Below are 24,877 nucleotides of genomic sequence, written 5' to 3'. Positions count from 1 at the left end.
CACCCCTCCATGCACTGCTGATACTTGCTCATTCTTAAACACATACAATAGTATGGCGAGCCGGGCGTTGGCCCCGCCTTTAGCCCCTAAGACTCATGGGAAATGTGGAATCGCGGATGTAAATTTCCTCATTATAACTGAGGGATGTAATGTTGATTATATGGTTACTGTTTGTAATTTTATGTATGATACCTAGATTGTCAATAAGTAAAAAGAAAAGAAAAAAGAATGAAATAAAAACACCATAACTGAGGAACTTGTGAACAGAATACAGGTCCATGCTGTTTGACAGATATCGATACACTCAAATACATGAGCCAGAGGCAAAGCTGGCTACACCCACAACGTGCTAATGAACTGCACTCACTCTGGGAAGCTGACCGTGATCTGTCAGGATGACAATATCGCCTAACACATGCGCGGCTTGTACTCTGACGCGGCTTGTGTATGTATAAAAGTAGTTTAACACGTAAAAATGGGTGGGTGCGGCTTGTAATCGGGTGCGCTTTGTAGTCCGGAATTTACGGTAATCCATGGACACCAGTGAAGATCACAAATCATTGAAGAAAAAAGGTTCAGCGCACTGTCTAGTGGGGTCCAGATGACCCAACTCCCAATGTTAAAGTGCCTAGAATAGCACAAGGGTTAAGTGACGGGGAGTTTGTAAAAGGAATGTGCTTGAAAGTAGCTTACATTGTTTGTCCAGAACAAAAGAAAAAGTTTGAATAAATAAGTCTGTCAAATGATACAATTACTAAACGAGCAAAGATCTGCGCAGCAACCTCCGAGAGCAACTGGGAAAACATCTGGAGGACCTGGTTAACTGTACAAATGACACTTGGTCATTGAAGTTATTAAAAACCACTTTTTCTGTTTATCCATTATTTTTCCCCAAAATTGGCCCCTGGTCTAATGTCGAGTTCTTAATTTGGCCCTCCGCAACAAAAACTTTGAGAACCCCTGTTTTAAACGATTTGTTTTGGGTAAAATCTGGTTTGGGAAGCACAAATATGAAAAAAGCAGGAGGGGGGGGGTCTAACCCTCTCAGAACTTCTGCTAAGGACACATCCAGAAAGAGTGACAGCTGACTTGCAAAACACACAGGTGCAGTTAGAAACAAACACAAAATACAAAAACTGCGTCATATAAAGGTATTCTAGAGTCCTCCTCAAAGCAAGCAAAACCCCATGCAGAGCAGGGAGTGCAAACACCTCCCTGAATCAGGCAGAAGTTCCAGCTTCTTCACACATTTGCTCTTCTAAAAACCAGAAGAAAGGCTGAAGAAAGCTACAATCTGCTGATCAACATGATCTCTGCCATCGCTATATTTTAAGACTCGTTTTATTTTTGCCAAATCTCAAAGGCAAAAACAAGATTGAGACAGTCAGTCACGCTCTGCAGTGTCTGAAACACGGGAGAGCAGCAATATGTTGAAAATGTGCCATAAATGCAGACGTAAACCACACTAAAGTAGTGACTTCCAGGTAACATAGGTGTGAAATAAAGAAACGATAAAACAGAGCATTAATAGATAAGGTTTTCCGTTTTTGACAGTTCTCTGATCTAACATCTGTAATCCTTAAATCTCAGTGAAGTGACTGAATAAACTTGTGCTCGCGAAAGTTGCACGCGGGTACAGACGCTCCCGACAAACCTGTTGGATTTTTCATATTTTTGTTTGATATTTATAACGATATGAATAAATAATATTACTGAAGATGGATGTGGTAATGAGTGCACATATGTGTTTGCGTATGCGCGCGCTCGTGTATGTGTGTCTTGGGGAGGGCTGCTCCTCGCGGTCCCTCCGCGTGCGTGCCGCTGCACCTCTCTTCACTCACGTGAATGACACAAAAGCTGCGCGAGCCTAAAGTTTGATGCAGATCTTTGCAGATCATCCATCGCAGCTTTTAAGATTATCGTGATGCCGTCAACAGTTAACGTTTCTTTGCACATTTGGACCAGAACAGATGAGGACCTCCGCGCGCTCCTATGCCTCCCTGCAGCAGTTTAAGTTAAGCTGCAGAACCGCTCGTGAGCAGAGAGGACACCGGAGGTGAAGTCTGTATCTTTGGACGCGCTGGCACAGGTTGACGCACGAACGTCCACGCGATTTACGGAGCAGCTCGGCAGATCTTCCTGTTGTGATACCTGGAGCGTGACCACATGCGTGGATTCATCTACTTAACCGGAGCTGGACCCTAAAGCGTCTGAGAGTCAGACAAACCTGTTGACTTCACATAGAATTAAATTTTTGTCTCTAGGCTTAATTGCGTTTCAAGCCTGGTGGAAGTTTTGTTCAGGGACATTGTGACCTATCATCTTGGGATTTGAGCCCCTGACCAGCTGATTGGGATGCAGCTGAACCTAAAAAGCTGGACTTAAATCTGCATTGGACTTCATGATGGAACCTCAGAACTGGTATACCTTCCCAGAGCTGAATTCCTCTGAAACCACTGCCACTCCCTTTCTCTACTCCAGCCATCTCCCCCCAAGCCTCTCCTCCAATTTGTCCACTCAGACCATCCCCTTTCAGGGCAGTAGCACCGTGGTGACAGCCATCATCTCCCTCACAGTCTTTATGTTTGGAATGACTGGAAACACACTGGCCATCTACGTGGTGCTCCGCTATGCCAAGATGAAGACCGTCACCAACATCTACATCCTCAACCTGGCAGTTGCAGATGAGCTGTATATCATTGGGCTCCCCTTCCTCACCACACAGAACGTGCTCTCCTATTGGCCGTTTGGTTCCTTCTTGTGCCGTATTGTCATGACCGCAGACTCTATGAACCAGTTCACATCCATCTTCTGTCTCACAGTCATGTCCATGGACCGTTACCTGGCAGTGGTCCATCCAATCCGCAGCACCAAGTGGAGACACCCCCGCGTGGCCAAATTGGTGAGCGCAGCGATGTGGGCTGTGTCCTTTGTGGTGGTCCTACCAGTGGTCATCTTCTCTGATGTACAGGTACAGTACACCTGTAACCCCCCCTCCCCATTGTTTTCCCAGTTATAGATGTGAACAAGCTAAGACAGTTTTTGAAGAACAATTCCTACACAAAATTATGCAAGGTGTCTCACAAAAATAGACAAGAATTAAAACAATAAAAGCAAACATTTACATCACAAATAGAACAGAAAAATTAATGCGAGGCAAAAAAGTATTTGATAGTAATCGGTTCAGCAAGGTTAGCACTCTTGCCTCACAGCAAGAGAGGTTCAAGTCCCAGCTGGGGGACCTGAAACAGAACACCAGTGGGGGACCTTTCTGTGTGGAGTTTGCATGTTCTCCCCATGCATGCGTGGGTTTTCTCCAGGAACTCCGGCTTTCTCCCACCATCCAAAAACATGCTTCATAGGTTAACTGGTTAGTCAAAATGATGGCCCTGTGACAGACTGGCAACCTGTCCAGGATGTCCCCTGCCTTTACCCACGAGTGGCCAGGATAGGCTCCGGCAGCCCCGTGACCCTGAAAGGGCCAAAACGGGTTTAAGAAGAGGAATGAATGAATGGATGGATGGATGGATGGATGGATGGATGGATGGATGGATGGATGGATGGATGGATGGATGAATGAATGAATGAATGAATGAATGAATGAATGAATGGATGGATGGATGGATGGATGGATGGATGGATGGATGGATGGATGGATGGATGAATGAATGAATGAATGAATGAATGAATGAATGAATGAATGAATGAATGAATAAGCTAACGAACAATTCTGCTAGTTGTCTCACATAAAATGATGGGGATAAACCAGTACAAAAATATAAATATATATATATATATATATATATATATTATCCAAGTGAAGACATTTCACTCAAGCAAAAAGGAATAGTTTATTAAAGAAAGTTAATAAAATGTTAGAGTCAAACCAAGGTGGAAAGAAACAAAACACAAACTAACTCAAATATCAAACATGAGAAGTCAAACCTGAACCTAACCAAACAGGAGAAATAAATACGAGAAAATTGTGATTTTTACCCGCAAAAATTAGAAACCAAGTAAACATTTGCATAAATGTAGTCATGTTTATCAGCAAGCCTTTGCATGAAATGTTTTTGGTCTTCTCTTCCTCTGTTATTTGCTGTCTGCACATGATGTAAACAAGCACACGCGAGACACACTGCTCCCCCGCGGTCACTTCACCTGTGTCGTGTTAAGTTTTGGCTGATGAAACACAGGGACATGTAGCGATTTTTAACAACACCCAGTAAGAACGAAGGATAAACCTGTTACACCTGCAGCAGAGCTGTTCCGTCTGTCACCTAAATGTAAACAGGACTGACCTTTAAGACGTGGCGGATAAATACAACAAGATTAATTCATTGTTATTTTAAATATATATATATATATATATATATATATATATATATATATATATATATATATATATATATATATATATATATATATATGTTTGAAAATGGGTTTACAGTTAGATGATAATAATAAATAATAATGGATTGGATTTATCTGCACTTTTCCATCATGGCCATTATTCATTAACTCCTCATTAATTCCTGGTGATGGTAACCACTGTCGTAACCACAGCTGCCCTGGGGCCGACTGACAGAGGCGTGGCTGCCAGTTTGCGCCTACGGCCCCTCTGACCATCACCGGGACATTCATACACATTCACACACCAGTGGAGCTGCACTGGAGGCGGGCAGGGTGAAGTGTCTTACCCAAGGACACGACAGCCTGTGGCTGACAATAACAACGTGTTCATACCAATTTAAAATTTTTATGCAATGTCATTTTCTTTTAAAAAATTGAAAAAACACTTTAAAAGTTAAACGCCTAAGGTATTTCTGTGTAAAATAGTCTTATTATTTGGCCGAAGGGGGTATTTCAGTCATTTTAAATCCCACAAAAAACAGAACAACCACCAACCTTTTTTATTAGCTGAAGCAGAGTCACCAAGCATATTTCAATCTCTGAAATAAACGATAATTCTCCAGCCAAAGTAACAAAGGTAAGACCTGCACAGCAGGTTTGTTCTGTAAAACGGGAAAACATTAGAGTTTATTTGTAGAATTAATGCTTTGTTTTTAAATGAAACTGATAAAGCAGGTTGATGTTCTGTTTTATTTATGTTCTCTTTTGAAACTTTGACTTTAATTTTCTCTTTATAATAACCATTTCATCCTGTTCCTTCAGTGTATCTGTTATGTTTAAAGTATGATTAAAAAGAAAATCTAAACAACCTGCTGATGATTACAGATTTCTTTTATGAACAACAGAGTCTTCAAGTTTGACAAATAGTAAAGTAAAAGAAGTAAAGAAATCCTTCAGTTTATGTAATTTTTGCTCTAAAATTACAGGGTGGTGTTAGATTTTAAGTGATTCAAGTAATGGATGTAAAAATTAAGAAGATATTTTGATCAATTATGTTATGTCTGCTAGGAAGGCGGAGAAGTTTCATTTTGGAACGCGTATGCAAAATGTTCATCTAAGTGTAGAAGTTTTGTGGCATCTCCACTAAAGATAAAAAAGGCAGTTTGCATAACATATCTATTGAAAACACTGTCATGAGTTAAGATTAAAAGCTTGGGAGTGTTTTCAAGTTGTTACCTTTCCATTTTTTTGTTGGTGATGCTGTGTCTAATTTACAATCCTCTTGTTCTCTATCTACTGTCAGTTTAGTCAGCAAAACTTTGAGGATGGAAAAATTGTAGAGAACATTTTTATGATTGTTGATAAATGAAACGAAGCAACAGTGATGTTTGTGTTTTTTTTTACTGCTGAAGTAACCAGGAAGTTGACAGAAAAACTTTTAAGTGTGACACTGTTTAAGGTATAAACTTGGTGTAAACTTGTATAGCACTTCCCTAAAAGCCCAAGATTGGATGTGAACCGCTCTACAACAACACCAAAGCCACTGATTCTCCTAAATAAAGGTATAAATGATGGTCTTTAAAACATATTAATTTTTCATACATACTATAAAAATACATAAATATAGCAACTATTAATAGTAATTATCATGGTTTGATCTGTGGATCGTTGATCTTTATTTGTGAATCAAAATGGATCACCATCTAAGCCCAAGTTACCAACAGTTGGACTGGGAATCTGTCCAGGGTGAACCCCGCCTTTGCCCAACTGTGGCTGGGACAGGCTCCAGCAACCCATTGCTTACTATGTACTCATTGCATGTCTGCTTTTATTATATTTTGCATTTGAACTTAGCTTTTGTAGTCAATTTTGTGTGTATTTGTTTGTATACTTTGGCACAGAGCAAACAACAAAGTAAGAATTTCATTGCTTCCGGAACTAAATCTAGTCAGTGACTTCTAACCTTCATTTCTTGCCACAGCAAAGTTCCAGTTTCTAACCTTTTCCTTCTATGCAGCAGAAACTAATTTAAAGCTGTGCCAAGAGCTATATGAGCCAATGTCCATGAATTGCACCGATTTGCCTCCCATGCATTAAGCTTTTATACTCCTCATCTCGAAGTCTAGAGACAGATTCTGTTGCAGCTTCAATTTCTGTGTCACTCATGTGTTGTCTTCTTTAGGACACTTTCAACTCCTGTAACATGATCTGGCCGGAGCCAAAGGATGTGTGGTCGACAGCCTTCATCATCTATACCTCTACAGTGGGCTTCTTCGGACCACTGGTCATCATCTGCCTCTGTTATTTGCTGATCATAGTGAAGGTGGGAAATCATGTGAGAAAACCTCGAATCAGATGATGAAAAAAGTTATTCTTGGACTAAGATGTTCCTCTCACCATCTTCTCACCCTCATCAGGTGAAGTCATCTGGGGCGCGGGTTGGCTTTGCTAAACGCCGCCGTTCAGAGCGAAAGGTGACCCGGATGGTGGTGGTGATTGTGGTCGTTTTTGTGCTCTGCTGGTTGCCATTCTTCATCATCAACATGGTCAACCTGGTGGTCATCATACCAGAGTCTAGCAGCACTGCTGGGATCTACTTCTTTGCTGTGATCTTGTCCTATGCCAACTCATGTGCCAACCCGCTGCTGTACGGCTTCCTGTCAGACAACTTCAAGCAGAGCTTCAGAAAGGTTGGTCCAAAACCGTCTAAGAGTGAAACAGAGAGACTTCAGTGTGTTCCTGCAAGAGGCAGGCAGAGGGTTTATTATAGTATTCTTTGCAGAATTTAACTCCTCACAAAATATCCCTGTGTGACTTTAAAGTCCACAGTGATCTTTGTGCAGGATCACGTCATATCTACAAAAGCAAACATAAAAAAATAACCTACACTTTCTTACCCTATTTTTGAAACTATTTTTAATACTGTCAGGAATCAGGGGTGTAGGTTCCAAAAGGCAAAGGAGCTGGAACTAAAACCTTAATAAAAAAACTTTGACCTTCTTTAAAATAGAGGAGCAGAGGTGTCTTCTGAGCAGCTTGAGTGGGGTTCGTCTGCAGGGTGTCTGGGCTCTCAGTCACCAACTGGGCTGAGATTGACTCTCTGCTCGCATCATTTCAGTTATAAATGTACATCTGCTGATTGTCTGTTATTAATACATCTGAGCACACATGCAGTCAAAACCTCATTACTTCAAGAAGATTTTAAAGTTCAGTCAATGTTTCTCTGAAATGTTTGATCATGGTGTGTAATTGTCAATTTTTGTGCCAACATTTAATGTGGCACATATGTTGTATAGCAACATTGACTTTGGATAAACAATTGGCAACTATGATCATGCTTATCTCCACTAGTAATGTGTCAGTCACAAATAAAATGGGGGTGGGGGATGTTTGCACTTAGCGGGGGGGGGGGGGGGGTACATGTGCAGCAGCATGAACTAAGTAAAAGGTAGACACTGAGAAAGCAATGGGGTAACTAGAGACTACAACAATACAAAATGTAGGAAAAATGTTTAATATGGAACCAATTGACTTTTATTGATAATAAAAGATCACAGAAGATTGTAGAGCCTGCATATAAAACCAGCTCCACAACCAACCTGTACAGACACTTGAGAGAATTTTCTCCAGAAGAGAGCAGATCAATACAGACAAAACCAGATCAGCTCTTCCAAAACTGATACATTTGGTATTTCTAAATACCAAACTGAGTTAATGGAAGAATTTTATTTGGCTTGCACATTTTAACTTTTATTCTGGATTGTGGTTCCAGTGTTTTGTGTTGATTGACTTCAAAGTTGTCAAAAAGGAGAAATATAAAAATATAAATAATTAAAAGTTGAATTATTAATAGCTGGTTTTGGTTTATCTTCTATTTTGTACATTTTATCTGGAATAATTAAATAACAATATGTATAATATACACTTGTATTAATAAAAACACATTTTTTTACATTAGTTATTCATTTTCTGCATGATCTTATATTGTTAATAATAAGTTAAATAAAGCAAAAAAAAAAAAAAGAGCTGTTTGAGGGCCAAAAGAGACTCTTCTTAGCGAGCCGTTCCAAAACAGTTGAATAAGCCAAGCCGGGATTTTCATCACAACACTCGACCCACCCTGGTAACAATGTGTGGTCTGTTATAAAGCTGTTATAAAGTTATAAAGTGCCACACCTTTTCTATTCAAAACGCGGGTCAAACAGCTAGACCATTATCAGACTGTCAGTGTGCTTGATAACTGATGTGTCGTAGGCGTCATTTCCATCCGTCTACATGAATCACTACTGAGCAACACTTTCAGTTAAAAAATCCATGCCATGTCGAGAAGGAGATGTCAGGCTGGACATCTCTACTTCTCCTCCACGTTGAGAGGAGCCAGTTAAGGTGGCTCAGACATCTAGTCTGGATGTCTCCTGGATGCCTCCCTGGGGGAGGTGTTACGGGCATGTCCCATTGGAGAAAACTGCAGGGAAACGCAGGACATGCTGGAGAGACTATTCTCCCCACTGGCCTAGGAACGCCTTGTGGTTCTCCTGGAGGAGTTGGAGAAAATGGCTGTGGAGAGGGAAGTCTGGATGGATGGATGGATGGATGGATGGATGGATGGATGGATGGATGGATGGATGGATGGATGGATGGATGGATAAATAATCTTAAAATTTAAAAACTGCATGAACACAACAGCTGACAAAGCTGATGTGAAACAAACAGAGACCTAAAAACACTGAGGAGGATATACTGAAGCCAGCAGTGGATTATTATCAAATAGAAATAGGAGAGACAGTAATGTGGGGGCAGCACTTGGGGGTGGACAGGGAAAAGCCTGAAAACAGAACATGTGAAAACAACAGAAGCGAGATCAAACAAAGCAAACTAAAGGACACAATCTTCACAGAGACATTAGAGCTTCAACAGATAAGCCTTGAAAACTACAGAGGATAAACAGAAAGAGATTATTCTTCCTCCTTCAACACTCAAAGTGATAGAAACAAACACTAAAGAAAAAACTCAAGGTGTCTTTGCAGTGATTTCACAATTTTAATTGCAAACATTTTCAACCCCCCCATACTTTCTGCTCTTCTCCTAACACACACTTCTTCATGTGGCTTATCCTCACCAGCATGTTTGAACTGTTTGAACATGTTTGAACAAATGTTTGAAAATGTTGCTGAAGTTCATCTGAGGTTTGATTCAGAGCTGAGCAGAGGGGGGTGGGGGTATTGAAGATATGAACTATTTTATAAATATTTTAGTCCAACACTGTTGTAACTGAAACATTTATCTGTGTGGGGAGAAGGACAGGCATCCTCTCATTTGCACATCCTCTCAGAGATCTGAAGATCTTCTCCATCCAATCCATCAGATATTTGTGTCCATCATGAGACACAACCTGGACCTTTGCCCTTAAACTGCAATTTCCATGTGAGCAACAATACACAAATGAACAGCGGGAGCACAACTTATTTGAGCACTTCAGAAACTCCTTAAAGTCCCCCATGACATTTTTTAAAATGCCTTTAAAAGTCATATTTCATGTTTATTTGTTGTGTCTGTTGCCAAAATCTTCTCTACATGGGCGTGGCCATCGGTGCTGACCTGAATAGCCCCGTCCTCGATCCCCCTTTTCTGCAAGCTTCTTCTTGCATGAATGAAGAGCTTGACACCAGGGCGGGGGCACAAACGACACAAACTGACAGTAGTCTCTGAAACTAAAAATGTGTTGAATTACCTTGTACAGTAAATAAAATGAAATGCTGGAAAGAAAGTAACTACTCGCACGTAATTTTCCAGAGGAAGGGTTAAGTTTGGGATTACAGGTTATGGTTAAACTGCGTTCAAATCAAATGCGATTGGGGGCAGAGGCAGCAAGTTTTAATATTAAGTCAATGGTACAGGCGCGATCTGTGGAGCGATTTGAGCGATGGATGCGGCGCAAAAGTCTGGAGGCAACGCAGCGAGATTTGGTACCAGTCTGATCCCAAATCGCCCAACAGAATCGACTACGGTTGGACGAAGGCGAGTACACCATGGACAGTCTTTCACAGGGCAGAAGGAGCTGGTGCAATCCCAATTACTATGCTGGCTCCCGGGAGGCGAGCTGGTGACCAGACAGAGATCCGAAGGTGGATGAATGCACTCAAAATGCATGCGGGGAGCGCAGCAATGTGCCATACTCTCTTCTCCTGAGCTTGTGCACGCTGGACAGGAAAAATCAGGCAGTTTGCGCAATACGCATGCGCTCCTGGGCTGTTGTGACATTACAACAGCTCATTAATTTAAACTGAGCGTCTTTGATTGACAGCGATTTTGCAGAAATGCAAAATGATTTATTACATAAGTTCTCTTTCATAAGAAAAATGCCACAGGTACATGTCAAAAAAATGATTTTTATCAGAGAACTTCAAAATTCTTCACTGAAAAGCCAAAACTCAGCTAAAAATACACAAAGCTAAATCAGGGTCAGGCAGGCAGGTTTCAATTAGAAGCATGAGAGCAAAAGAGAAATAAAAGGGGTAATCAGGATCCAGGCGAGAGCCGGGGCGGGCGGCAGGCAAACAGTCAGAAACAGGATCAGGAAGATCAGGTCCATATATAAGACTCAGTAAGGAAGGCAGAGGCAGTAAGGAAGGCATAAACAATACCACCCAGCTTTCTCCTCTGGATGGAGCCGAGTTGCATGGCCTCGTGTTTGGAGCCAGCGGGCCCTGGGAGAAACGGTAAGACGGGCATGACGTTCGCTAAGGCTGGATTGCGCGGTCGCCTGGTTCTCAGCAGGTTATCCAGTTTGATGGTGAGAGCTATAAGTTGATCCAAGGATAATCCCCTGTCGTGGCACGCGAGTCCCGCTGCAGCTCTGCAGTGAGTCCCTCAAGAAAAGCCGTCAGAGAGCTCATTGTCCAGCCTGTGCACGCCAACAGAGTCCGGAATCACAACGAGTAGGCGGCTGCGCTCATGTATAGCTGCTCCCCGGGGCCTTTGCCGTCTACTGGATGCTTAACCCTTGTGCTAGATGACCCCACCCTTACATTGACGTGTTCTCCCTACCATGACAAAGGTGGATAAAGGTGGAAAGATTTCATGTAATCCATGGATACCAGTGGAGATCGAAAATCATTGAAGAAAAAAGGTTTAGCTCACTGTCTGGTGGGTCTAAATGACCCAACTCCCAACGTTAAAGTGCCTAGGATAGCATAAGGGTTACACACTGCCCAAAGCTGTTGTATGAGAACAGCATACGAGGGGAAGGGTAATGTCTTCTAGGTCTCTGTGCGTCAGTGAGCGTTGCTCCAGAGGCGCCACCTCCGGCAGCTGCTAATCACTGAGCGACCGGAGGAATCGCACCGGATGCATCACTTGCAGATGGGTTGATTTGTAGCCGTGACATGATGGCCTTGGTTGCAGAGTTCAGACATTGGCGCTGTTGACCGTGCTTCAGCAACAAAGTAGCAAACCCCGCCGGCTTTGTCTGGCTAGGAACTCCTGTTGCTGGTTCCATGTTTGGCAAAGTATTTTGTCACAAGACACTGGGATTACTCCAAAAAACATTTGGCATTTTCCTAATTTTGTGCAACACCAACAGTAACAATATTTAAAAAAAACTCAATTCTTTCATAAACAAATTATCTATTGTTTATTTATGACCTCAAAAAGCACAGCATTACCTTCTGTCTTTATGTCAAAAAGGTTACCAACACCACCTAAACGACAGGCAAACATCAAAAATACATTTTCTTTTTTTTTCTTTTTTTTAACTTGTCCTGTCCAACAGCTGGGCAGACAGATGAGAGCTGAGGGCCTCTTGTGTTGGACATATTTTACTTTAACAAGAGGGGTTATTAATCGTTAGACAAACCAAAGGTATGTCTGAATAAACCCCTTTTGTAATTGAGGCCAAACTTTATTAATTTTAATCATGTTTGAAAATCTTTGGTGTTGGACCGGACGGAAAAGGAAAGGAGGGAAGAAAAGGGAGGGATGTTAGAGAGAGAGAGGGGGGGTAGGAGGGTGATAATAGGAGGGGAAGGGGGATAAGACCATGAAGCAGCTTAAAGCAACAAGTTTACTGGTTGTTAATCATTATAGTAAGGTTCAAATGTAGTACAAAAAGGGCGGGGCCTGTCCACACACACACTCAAATGTTATAAACACACCTGCTAGCTGCAAAAATGTCCACCTGTCGACATGCACACTAAACAGATAGTGTTCACACGCATACTTATGCCTTAAAACCAACTAGTGTGAAATATTTCAGTCATTCAATCATGCAAACTGTTAGTGCAAAGGTGAGCTAACACCTGTGCTCAGGTGAGTGTTTATGTTCTTCTAAAATGGATGGTGGAATGTGAAAAGAAGGAGGGAGAGTGCCCAGCCATCCCCACCCCAAGACCCCCACCGCAGCAGCAGCGGCAGCCGGAATCCCCCCAACGCCACACGGGAACCGGCAGGGAACAACCACCGCCCGGGCGACCAAGCCCGCCACCCAGGCCAGGGCCAGCAGGACCGCCGCAAGGCCCCCAGAGCCAGAGAGCAGGGAGGCACGGAGGGAAAGAGAGCGCCGCCCCAGCCCAACCAGGAGAGCAGCCCCCCCGCCGCGCCGGGAGAGCCCAACGCAGGGCTCCACCGGAGAAGGACGCCCACAGCCCCAGACGAGCACCCCACCAACACCCAGGTGTTCCGGGCATCCCCCCGCCCCAACCCCAGGTACAGGCCAGGACCCCCCAAGGGAGACCCACTCCGCACTCCAGGCAGCCATCCGCCCGGCCCACGGTTGGAACCCCGGGGAAAAAAGAGGGCCCACAAGGGGTGTTGTAAATATGGCCCGACCAGGCTCCGCCACAGTTGGAAATTTGGCCGGGCCCAGTGCTCAGGAGCAAGAACCAGAACCCCAGGGACACGAACACCCCCGGCTCAGATGTAATGTGAACCCCCCCACCGCGCGGAGAGAGCACCGCCGGGCCCAGGAAGCCGACACCCCGGGGACACGGCCACCGTTGCAAAGGGGCCCGTACCCCCCACCAGGGGAGAGGTAGGGGACAGATGGTCCTAGGTCCCACCTTCCTTGCAAAATGTGTGTGCGTGTATGTGTGTTTGAGAGGGTGTGTGTGTGCATGTGTGTGTGTTTATGTTGGGATGTATATATTGAGGGGGGAGGGGTGTGTGTACTAAGGGGGGTGCAGTTAAAATTGGCGGGTAGGGCACTAAGGCGACATCTCCTGATTACTCACAGTGACGTCCCCTCACCCTCCCCACCAAGGGGCCCTAAATGTCTAAGGTGCGGTTAAAATTGGCGGGTAAGGTGCTAGGAGGACATCTGCTGCTTGCTGGCAGTGATGTCCAAGCACCCCCCCTACCAAGGGCCCTACATGTCTAAGGTGCAAATAAAACCGAAAGAGGGGGGTCCACTCCATACGGCAACCATAGGAGGGGGGCCACTGCCAAGTAACCCCCCCCCCCCAAGGCTCATCGCAGGCTAAGCCCCCCACCCCCTCACCCTAATATGAGGTTATATGAGGAAGGGGGTAAGTTGGGGACAGCTGGTAGACTGTCCCCCGGTGGTCAAACAGCCGTCCCCCCCCCCCCCCCCAGCAAAGGGGCCAGGCCCGCCCAGCCCTGTGGCCCCACCCCCAGAGGCGCCGACACCCCAGGCCCAGCACCACCCACCCCACACAGAGAGAGAGGAGCCAGAAAGCGTCGCCCCCCCCGGAGCAAGCCCAGGCCCCCACCCCCAAACGCCGGCCCCAGAAGAGCTCTGGTCAGGCCTCGACGGGACCGAGGCAGCCAACCGGCCGGGGGAACCGCCGATGGCCTCAGCGGAGACCCCGACCCCTCAACCCCCCCTGCCCCGTACCAATAGTGCCCCCCCCTCCCCCAGAATGCCCCCCCACAGGACAGGGCCGACAAGACCCCCCACCCCACCCCACCCCAGACCCCGCAGCCGAAGCGGATGACACCCAGAGCGACCGGGGGCCCCAAGAGGGTTGTCCCGTCCCGCCCCAGAGCCAGGGAAGGGCCGATCCCAGCCCCAGGTGTAGATGGGCAGCCCATCCAGCGCCGCTGGGCCCCCCCCGATCAAAAATACATTTGAGGTGGAAAATAAAGGCACCTAATAAAATTACAATAGTTGATAAAGAAGGATATTATTAGCAGGAGCTGAGTAATCCAAGCGCTGAGCAATCAAGGTTGAACTCCGTGCTCACGTTGCTGCCTGTGCCCACTAACCCTCCCCTTTTCCTTCACACACATTTGGGGCAGCTTCTCAAAAGCCGCGGTTACATGGGCAGAATATCTTGATCGGATCAATAGTCGGGTTAAAATTCACTCGTGCACATGGGCACAGAAAACCTTTTTCCGATTAGAACAAACGTTCCCATGGCTCACACTTTCGGTCGGAATGAATAATTTGGGCATGCGCACTGCGCAGTAGTGTAAAATCACCCGGATGCGGAAATTTGTTAACAAACCGCTGCCACAGACAGACAGTATGTGCAGCAGCTCCGTAATACGAGACTATCTTCCAAACGTGCTTTTATTAATGTTATGAATATTATGAAGTGCCTGTTCGCTCATCGTTATATTTAATCTGTGTGGTCAGTGCTTTTTTGTGGAAGAATTAAGCTGGACGAAAGCTTAGGACAGGCTAACACGGGCTAACAACTTGATTAGCCTGATCAAAACGTAACGCACACGTAAATGTGTGAGAATAACAGCAGCCTTTATTTTGTCGGGACACAACTGGAAACACACACAACTGGAAACACAAATCCACGTTGACTGAACAGTTTCTAAGGACTGAGCGACATTTATTTCTGCTCTGAAAAGTTCACAAACCGCCCCAAAGCCACTCTGTGAGCTAGCGGCCTGAGCTCGGTTCGAACACGGTTCCTCCTGAGTCCTGCAGCCGCTAACCCAGAGCGGCGGGACGGCTCGCTGAATTCTCCCACACATAACAAAACAACAAAACACACTCGTAAAAAAGCACCCTTCCCCCCCTCAGACACAAAATTATTAATCCAGCTGCTCTGCTCACTCGGGTGCCAGTGGACCGAGTGAGCGTCGGGGGGCACGAAGCGCTCCTACTCCGAATCTCCCTCGTGAGGGGTGAAATAGAGGGGAGACCCAGCGGGGCGAGAGCAGAGCAGTGCTTTTCACGGGGCGTCCGCAGAGCAGCTGGTGGTCCCGTATGCACTCCAAAGCTTTCTCTCAGCGAAACACCATCTATGCATGATGTAACCCAGAGCAGTAGTGACACACGATCGGAATGATCTTTTACATGCTCCACGATCGGATAAACGATCGGTATAACCCACCTATCTCGATCGGAAAGAAATTCTGATCCGAATGAGTCTGATCGGGGCAGAGTATTCCGAACGGCGCGTTTACATGACGCATTTTCTTTCCAATCAGGCATTCATTCCGATTACTTTTGCCCATGTAGACGCGGCTAAAGACAGGAGTGCGTACAGCAGCGGGGGGCACCAATTCGCAGGTTTCAGACCTTTCCAAACTCTGTGATATATTTGATAATAGCAAACCAACAGTGGCGCAGATTTGTTTTGATTTTTCTAAGCACTGAGCAGCAGCCCCACTTTAAATTTGCGACCCAGGCAACAGTAAATAAAGCAGTAGTTAGATACTGTAGTACTCTAATAATCTAATCCAAGGCACATGTGACAACATTATTGAACTATAATAAGGTAGTCTCTGTACTCTGGTTCATTCTAAAAACAGACTGGTTCATCTCAAAGATGTTGTTCTGTCAGAGAAACTCATTCAGCTAAATAAAAAATCTTAATTAAAAATGGCAAGTTGGACACACTTCTGTAGTTATTAAAAACTGTAGGGTCTAAATTTTTCATCCATCCATCCATCCATCCCTTATCCATCCATCCATCCCTTATCCATCCATCCATCCATCCCTTATCCATCCATCCATCCCTTATCCATCCATCCATCCATCCATCCATCCATCCATCCACTGGGACCCTAAAAGGGATTGTTGAAGTCCCGTGGGGCTGCCAAAACCTGTCCCGTCTATTGCAGAACCTACATCCTGTCAAATGCAGATAGAGCAGTGTGGAAAAACATTTATGAAGCTTGACTTTTTTAATTAAGACATCACGTTTAATCAACTTAAGCAGCTGCAGAGTGAAGACAAACATAATCTTCATCACCTTCATTGTGCTGCTGTCCTTCAGGCTGGTAAGAGAAAACCATTCCTCCTATTCATCTGAACCACATGAAAGCAAAAAACTTCAACAAAGGCTGGAACATTTTTACAACACTGAGACTTGACTCACAAAAGGTTTCTATGTTTTAGGTGTGTGATGGGGGCAAGTGGATGATTGAATTTAGTCATTTTGAAACATATCCTTAGATCTCAGGTGGGCGGTAACTGATGCTTTTCACATGTATTCAGTTACATCTATTCAGTAATATTTACTTAGTTACATTTACATGGTAATATTTACTCAGAATTATTCTGAAATATTTAATCATTAATGTTTACTTTATGGTTACATAAACTCAGCTACAAGCACTCTAATAATCAATAGATCAATAATTGGTTATTAAATATTTGCTTCACTCATTCCTTTTATCCCTTTATTGTTTATTAGAATTTCTCATCATTTTTAAACATGCTTGATTTGAAATCAGATATTTAAACCTTCATCTTTCCTTTATCCGTTATATATTTCCAAGTCTGTCATTTTTTTTAAATAAATGATAAACTTTTACTGATCTATCAAGGCGCTGCGACAGACTTGCGACCTGTACCTCGCCTTCACTCAACAGGTTCCAGCAACCCCTTGACCCCAAAAGGGAGTCACCAGGTTCAGAAAATGGATGGATATAGAACTACTTTTATTAGTTCTGTGGGGCGGCTATGGTGCAATGGCAAAGTGGTCAGCCTCAGAGAATCGCAAGTTCTGTTCGTACCTTAGAATCAATGACTTTCAGGATTACTGTTCGGAGTCTTTCAAGTGACGCCTTGACACTTGGGCAGGCAAGGCGGGAACTGAATCTGCAACCTTCAGATCCACAGCCACCTCTGAATTATTTTTGCCCCATCTCCAACGTAACCCTCATCTTTAACATTTTTGAAAAAAAATTGCTGCCGTCCATGTTCACCTTGTGTCTGATAACCCTCATGAACCTTTCCAGGCCGCTTTCAAAGCAAAAAACAGCTTTCATCCAAATCCTCAATGACTTCTGTCATTGCTGCTAACTCTGGTTTGTTATCCGTCTTGTCCTCCTTCCACTCTATCCTCCTGAGTAGATTATATCCATCCCCGGTCTTAGGCTGCACTCACTTTCAGCCTTAAGGCCTGTTCACACCAGGACGAATTTCGCCCTGCGATTTTCGCCGACGTTTAACGCTTCGTGACTAAACAAAGGGCACCAATGTGAGTGTGCACACCGATGCGAAAAAACGCCACGCGTCAAAGCGTCACTTTTTAAAAAACGCCTCGGGTACGTTTTTTTGGTTTGACGTGCCGCGTCGAAATCTGTTCGACCAATGAGAATGGTGCTTTTGCACACGTGTCTGGAGCTTCTGAAGTTACAGTAAAACACTACTTGGGGGCGCTCAAACACAAAACTGCCTTTCTGAGCACACATACCAGCGAAGAAGATAGACGCCAAGTAGCGTCTACACAGCCGCGAAGAAATAATGACGGACATTCTAAAATATACCCGAACCAAGCACCAGTTAGAGTTACTGGTGCTTGAAATATTCATGTTTTCTTTGTTTGATTCTGACAAGCGCATAAATACTTGCTCTCTTCTGAGTGAAAAGCGACTTTAAGAAGCGTAAAGTTGCGCAGATCCACCTTGTGTACAGGAGTATATCTGTTTTACATTAAGCGCCATCTAATGTCAGGGACTGAAATTGCATGTTTGCTCGGCTCATCGTCAGCGAAGATCGCCTGGGTGTGAACACAAAAAACATGGCGAAAAACGCTGGCGAATAACGCCTGGCGAATATTCGTCCCGGTGTGTACGGGCCTTTATGCTTCAGCCCTCCTGTGTCATGCCTCTTCATCATATACATCCTTACCCTAAGCAAAATTTTAAAAAGATTTAAAATCAGTTTCACTGTTTGCTGATGACAATTTGCTGATTAGACCTTATTATCAATAAACTAATTTATCAGTTTAGGAAACCCACTTTAACACTTCCACCCACCTAATTTAGCAGCTGCCCATCTGACATAAAACAGTTACATGTAAATGAAAAAGTTATTTTCCAATATATTGACCCTTTCCCAAAATGTTGAGTATCATGGAAAAGTGTATTCATTTCCACAATTCCATTAAAAAAATTGGACTTAGTATTTGTTTATTTTTACATAAATTGGGTTTCAAAAAATTTGAATATTGAAGAGAAATCCCCATTTATTTAGCAGTTATAGTTATAAAGTTATTTTCTTTGGGATTTTCTATGTCATTGGAGGTGGCACTGATGAAGCGCTGCGCCATCAGCCAGGTTGTGGTGCTCACTGACTCACTGGTGAAGCAGAATGGATGAGTAAGTGGGGCGAGCTGCGATGATCACATATCATCACTGCGGGAATATTGAATTTGTCGATTGTAAGAACTGTTTGGCTTGGAAACCTGCAGGAGAAAATAAATATTTTGCAGCGAGGCAGACGTTTGGACTTTTTATTGGACGCGTGTCTGACAGAGAAGCCAGAGCTTAGCCCACAGCGGTCCTTAACGCTGTTTAGCCGCATCATTCACTGTTCCACTCTTTATTACTTACAGAATCTGCTTATCTGTAGGTCTGATTACTACAACTCATTCTTTTGTCCCCTGATAGTCTGTGTGTGTCTGTGCTTTGTTGTGCCCTGCAGGTGCTGTGTGTAAGGAGCCTGCGGTGCACTGTCAGTGGCGTGGATGATGGCGATCCCAGTGCCCCTCGCACAGAGAAAAGCACAGCTCAGGACTGCATCTTGCTTTCCCCACAGAATGAGGTGCACTGCCATCTCCAGAACAGCCAGGTATCTGTGTGAGGAGCTGATATGGGGGGGGGGGGGGGGGGGGACTTGTGAAATCCATCAGTGAGTTAGGGTCTTCTCATCAATCAGCTGGCGTGTGTGCCAGTGTGGTGGTGAATGCGATTCTCACATCAGATTCAGGTCAGGAGCCTGATATGTGGCGAATTATCTGCTTGACGCCAATCCAAAGATGTGTTCATAAGCTTGGCGCCCCAGATGCATGTTAGAGGAGCTACCGCCAAATGTTTTTAGTCTGATGGCTACATGGAGTGGTGTCTGTGTAAATCTCAGTTACAATGAATGGAAGACACGGATGATGTCAAGAGATCAGATTGATTTATTATAAACATGTCAAAGTTGAGATTTTTGAATGCTCAAATTGTGCTGCTGCCAGACCGACGCGCCGCACCTGACGCTCAAATCGCGCTATAGGACTTCTGATCGCTTTGGTACATTGAAACTAAACAGGCAGCTTGAACATGTAACATTGCTTATGCATTATATGGGTCAGAGCAAGATAAAAGATATTGCGTTAATTATTTTAGTGTATATTTCTTTTGAACTGGAGTGATAAAACATGCCTGTAGTAAAGACTTCTTCATGAAGACTCAATGAGGAAGACTTGATGATAAACACTTTATAATAAAGTCTTTATCTTTAAGATAAAGACTTCGTATTGAAGATCCAATAATGATGACCCCATTATGAAGACTCTGTGCTCAAAACTCTATAATAAACACTTCATAATATTTCACTATGGAAACTTTACAATGAGAATACACAATAAAGACTTGACAATGAAGACTCCATGATGAAAACTTTAAATAAGTAATAATACATAAATTATAATTTCAAAAATATGTCTGGTTTAGTAAAAAGAAAACATTTTTATTTATTTAAGTGGCTTAACAAAATTAAACTCATTTGATTTTTTTCTGAAGCATTTCATGTATATAATATGAATAAATAAAAAATGCAACTACAGGGGGGCAATATCATGTGTCTTCCTGCACTGGTCCCACATTAAGGTAAATGCATTTTTTCTCTCAGACTAAAAGACTCCTTTTTACATATTTTTCTTTTCTCCAAACTCAGATAAAGATAGATAAACACCAGTTGAGTCCTTCATTTTGACTGATTGCATGGGTGGCTATATTGTCCACACCTGTTACCTTCAACAGGAGTGTCTAAAGACAAATGAAAAGTAACTCTGTGTTGTAATTTTAACAATGTGTCAAAGATTAAATCCAGTTCATTTTTGAGCTGTTGTGAATTATTGTCAGGGTTGACTTTTCTTCCTTTTGTTTCTGTTGCTTCAGTGCAAACAAACATATGAAGACCTAAACTCTCGCTTGTTCTAGCAAAATTGTAAAGGTGAAGATATTTTTGACAGAGGGTCTGATAGGACGACCAGCTGTACCATTAAGCCTCTGTAGATGGTCCAGAATGCTGCTGCACATCTCTGTTTTAATCACGTTTTTTTTCTGGATGCTTTGTTCAGTTATCAGAACTCCGTCCCATATTAATCTGATTTCTCGTCTTTTTTCCCTCTGTGGCTCCGTCTTTCATGCTTCCATGTTTGTCTTCTTCTTCTTAAAGATCTGTCCTCAACATACCGACTCACCACCCCCTCATACAGCTGCAGACCTGCACCACCCATCCAAGCCCTGTCAGATTCTGTCCGTCTGCACAGGACCTACAACCATGCTGACCTCAGCAGAATGTGTACCAGAAACATCTAGTCAGGGCTCTGACCAGCAGCCCCCACCCCATTGGCCCTTGGGTCCACTGGAGCAGCAGTCTGGATCTTAGATGTGCAGAGGTGCTGAGGAAGACCACATCATCTGATGGATAACCAAACTTTGAATATATTATAATCTGAAACATTATGTCTGGCTTCCATCTCCTGTAAGGCTGAAGAACCCATCATAACAAAGATTCTTGTAACTAGTCAAATAGAAATTGACGATACAAACCTTGTGTTCATAGGGGCAGTGGGTCAGGAAGAAGCACAACTTAAATGGGTTATACTAAAAGAAAAAGGTGTAATGTACAACTGGCATGGGTAAAAGATATCCCAGATAAACACTCAGTTATGTTACATCTACAAGAAAGCCTGTTTATAGCATTAGAGGTCAGAAACATAAGTCACACAATGCATCAGTTTTAAGGATTTCTATTACTTAAGTAAAACATTAAAGGGGAGGACAGTAGGTAGTTACCAAGGTCAAGCTGAAGAAAGGACTAAAACAGACCAAACTATCCTGCACACCTGGATTTTGACTAAGGGTGGTGAAAAAGAAGGAACATGGCTCACCAGATAAAACTTTGTTTTCAGGGAGGAAGAGAGAAGCCCTGCTTCAGCATCACTGACAAAATGTTTAAAAATGCCTGAACAAGATAGAAATGAATCAAAGACCAGATTCTAGAGTTCATTCAAAAATAAAACAAGGATAAAAATGATAACGTTTCAGCTCTTAACCGTAAAGCCTTAGTCACTTTGTTATCTGTAGGGTCAACCCACATGGGGGGTGCTGCAGGTTTTTGGGTTGTAAAGGCCCATAGAGGGTTGTAGAGAGGAAGGTCAGCAATATTAGGGGTCTTTTGCAGTTGCCCTGAGGGCCACCTCATGAAAGTTGAACGTAGGATGGTCGTGTGTGCGATCGCGATGTAGTTGTAATGATAATGGAAGTTACACGTTCTTATGACATACATGACAATGTGAACAGCACAAACAGGCTTCCTGCGCATTGAACAGGGTTTGCGGGGGGGGGGGGGGGGGGGGGGGGGGGGGGTCTGTAGGTGATGCCTACATCTCAGCTACTTCAGCCTTACTTACCCTTAAATATGTCTGAAGTTTTCACGACAACCTGTCGCCCTGAAAGCATGCCCAAAGGAAAAACGTGCATGAACGTTTTGCCTTCCAATCTCACTGGGTGGCCTCAAATCTTAAAGGTTTCTGTGGACCATCTGCATGTGACGTACAGATTTGCCCATTTTTCACTCGCAGACAACCCAAATCCACCTGTAAGGGCAGTTGTGACTGAGGCTTTAATTGATGCTCCTGCTTTTATCTGTCATGTGCTCTGATCTCAGACATGCAGTGACAGAGTCTTGGATAAAGAGGTCTCCTCATTTAACACTGTTGACAAGTTTAAATACTGTATATAAGTGCTGCTCCTTTAAATCAGCTAATAAACAAACATTTGCCACTGGGGGGAGGGGGGGGGTTGCCGTCACATGTAACTGCAATTTATACGCACAAGAATTGTGTACTTAAAAATGTTCTTTGTTTAGAGACTGACACACATGGACACGCGTGTTTCTGCATTCATGTGCACACATGCACTGTATTAATTTATCTTGTGGCACCAACAGCTCTGCTCACACAGTGAAGCTCCATGCCGCTGTCTTTGCTTGTCATATGTGCTGGTGGTAAGCCTGTTGTGTTTTGTACAACAAAATCGTCCTGGTGATGATGTGGGTTCATGCCAAACCTTATGAGATGCGATAATCTCTATTGATCCCATGTTGGGGAAATTCAATTGCTCAGTACCCTTTATCTTTCAATGTCATATTCCCATTTAGTGCACATTTTTAATTCTACCTTTTTTTTTTTTTTTTTACAGAAAAAGCTCTTTTCTGATTGGCTGGTGGACCAATTTAAATTTGCTGCTACCCATAAAAATGATGCAAGAAGGTATAGCAACAAAGTGAACAGCTTTGTCTTTTGTTGACCAAGGCTAACATCTTCTGCTCTGATGGATGCTGTCTTTGTGTAGTCCAGCCTTCAGTTCTGCAAAAAATAAAAGAATCCATAACAGTTGAATCTGATAAAAGTGTTAGAACCTGTAACACTGAGCGAGGTTAGAACATCCATGGGGGGGGGGGGGGGGGGGGGGGTTCCCTTTGTTTAAGTCTAGCTTGGGTCAGTATTTCAAGGGAAAACTGTCCAGCCTATAAAGTTCTGTTGTTTGCCTCTGTCATTGACCCATGTCTGTTTTAAATAAAATGAATTTATCATCACCGTCTCTGTTTATGCATCAGCACAGCAAATAAACAGCACATTAGTTCAATATGAAGATCCATGCTTTTCTCTGTACATGAACAAGCTGGTCCACTGCCTGGCTCCATGTTTATAAGGAGGGGCAGAAGCATGCATGTCTCAGTTCCTGCATGCATTTTGGTGAACAAAAGATGTGAAGATTCTTTGAATCTTTCCATGGCATTTCAAACCATGGTGTAGCAGTAGGTAGCAGCCCTGCAGCGTGATGGTTGCTCTGCATCTGTAAGGCTTAATTTAATACAAGATCAACTTCTCACAGGAGCAACAGATGCTACTGAAGTCCATCATTTTCCTCTTACTCTTTCCTTGTGTCAGTTCTTATTGAGCCCTCGGGGGGGCAATTTCAAAAAGATTGGTGTATTTCCAACATGCAAATGACAAGTGGAAAAATAAAGAATCCTTAACAGCAACTACTGTGCCTCTACATTTACATTGTGTTTTGTGCAGACTTATGTTGATATTTAGTTTGAATTCTCAGATAACTTTACATTGTATTCTTGTTAATATTTTCTCTTTGTATTCAAGACAAATTTACAACCTCTGACAACAAATGAAGAAAAGAAAAAATCTTTTGGCTAACTAGTGCATTTGAGATGTTTTTTAATGTGCAATGTCCCTGTTTAAAAAAAAAAACAACAAAGAACTACGTTCAATTTTCTTAAGCCATTCCTTTTGTGAATAAGGGACAGCAGGATCCTAGTCTGACTGCTGTCGGGTGAAGGAGGGGTATATCCTGGACAGGTATGTCAGTCTATTGCAGGGCCCAATAACACTTAATTCATATAGGGACAATGTAAGATCCTCGAATAACCTATGAAGCATGTTTTTGGACTAAGAGGAGGCAATAGTCCCTGGAGAAAACCCACACATGCACAGGAAGAGCATGCAAACTCCTCACAGAAAGTTCAGCTTCCCCAGATTCCCAGCTGGAATTTCATCTGTGTGGAGTTTGGACTGGAGCCTTTTTGATATTCAGGAAGAGCAGTAACCCCAGTGCCACTGTTCAGCCCTTTAGTAACAATAAAGTTACAACCCAATTCATAAATATTAAAACCAAACAGGCAGAGGCTCCGATCAAACAAACTGATCACCTGAGCAGTAAGGAGAAACTCATCCACACCTTAAGTTCACTGGGAAGTAGAGGGGAGTTCCACATGCCAGAAGTCTTTTCTTAGCTAAAAACACAATTTGTTTGAGAGAGAAAAAAAAGCAGATTCACAGGGAGACAGCAGCAGCACCACACTTACCAGGAAGCACAGAGGGTTAGCCACCAGAAAATGGACGCAGTATGAGCACCACACATAAGTGTTCAAGTGTTGGGCCAAACCATTTTTATCCTGCTCCCAGGTAGTCAGGGGGTTACCTGCAGCTGTGCAGCATCATCCTGCTACAATATCTTTGTTTACATTTCAAGTATGATCAAAGAAAGTTTCTTTAAGGATTATACTTGCTGGCTGGTA

The 24,877-nt window shown here is 43.5% G+C and overlaps 1 protein-coding gene across 2 annotated transcripts; it reads left to right on the top strand.

Annotated features, from left to right (window-relative positions):
• The first annotated feature begins 1,828 nt into the window (after positions 1–1,828).
• Positions 1,829–23,226, top strand: LOC101166182 (somatostatin-like receptor F_48D10.1). 2 transcript variants are annotated; one of them, XM_023959567.1, is made up of 6 exons: positions 1,829–2,971; positions 6,536–6,676; positions 6,771–7,043; positions 19,208–19,354; positions 20,951–21,173; positions 22,981–23,226. In XM_023959567.1, the coding sequence occupies exons 1-5, from the start codon at positions 2,402–2,404 to the stop codon at positions 21,161–21,163; spliced, it is 1,344 nt and encodes a 447-aa protein (XP_023815335.1). In that variant the 5' UTR covers positions 1,829–2,401; the 3' UTR covers positions 21,164–21,173; positions 22,981–23,226. The 2 variants fall into 2 exon arrangements, with proteins under 2 accessions (XP_023815335.1, XP_023815334.1); XM_023959566.1 differs by lacking the exon at positions 22,981–23,226 and having other exon boundaries at positions 20,951–22,105.
• The last annotated feature ends 1,651 nt before the right edge of the window (positions 23,227–24,877 follow it).

Source organism: Oryzias latipes, chromosome 1, assembly GCF_002234675.1.
Source record: "Oryzias latipes chromosome 1, ASM223467v1".
Lineage (NCBI taxonomy): Eukaryota > Metazoa > Chordata > Actinopteri > Beloniformes > Adrianichthyidae > Oryzias > Oryzias latipes.
This window is presented reverse-complemented; position numbering and strand designations above follow the sequence as displayed.

What these genes read in the sequence shown, in the direction of transcription:
- LOC101166182 (XM_023959567.1), top strand. Translation starts at nt 2,402, where the DNA reads ATGATGGAACCTCAGAACTGGTATACCTTCCCAGAGCTGAATTCCTCT. An exon ending in TCATCTTCTCTGATGTACAG is followed by an intron (nt 2,972 to 6,535) that starts GTACAGTACACC and finishes TGTCTTCTTTAG; the next exon opens with GACACTTTCAACTCCTGTAA. An exon ending in ATTTGCTGATCATAGTGAAG is followed by an intron (nt 6,677 to 6,770) that starts GTGGGAAATCAT and finishes CACCCTCATCAG; the next exon opens with GTGAAGTCATCTGGGGCGCG.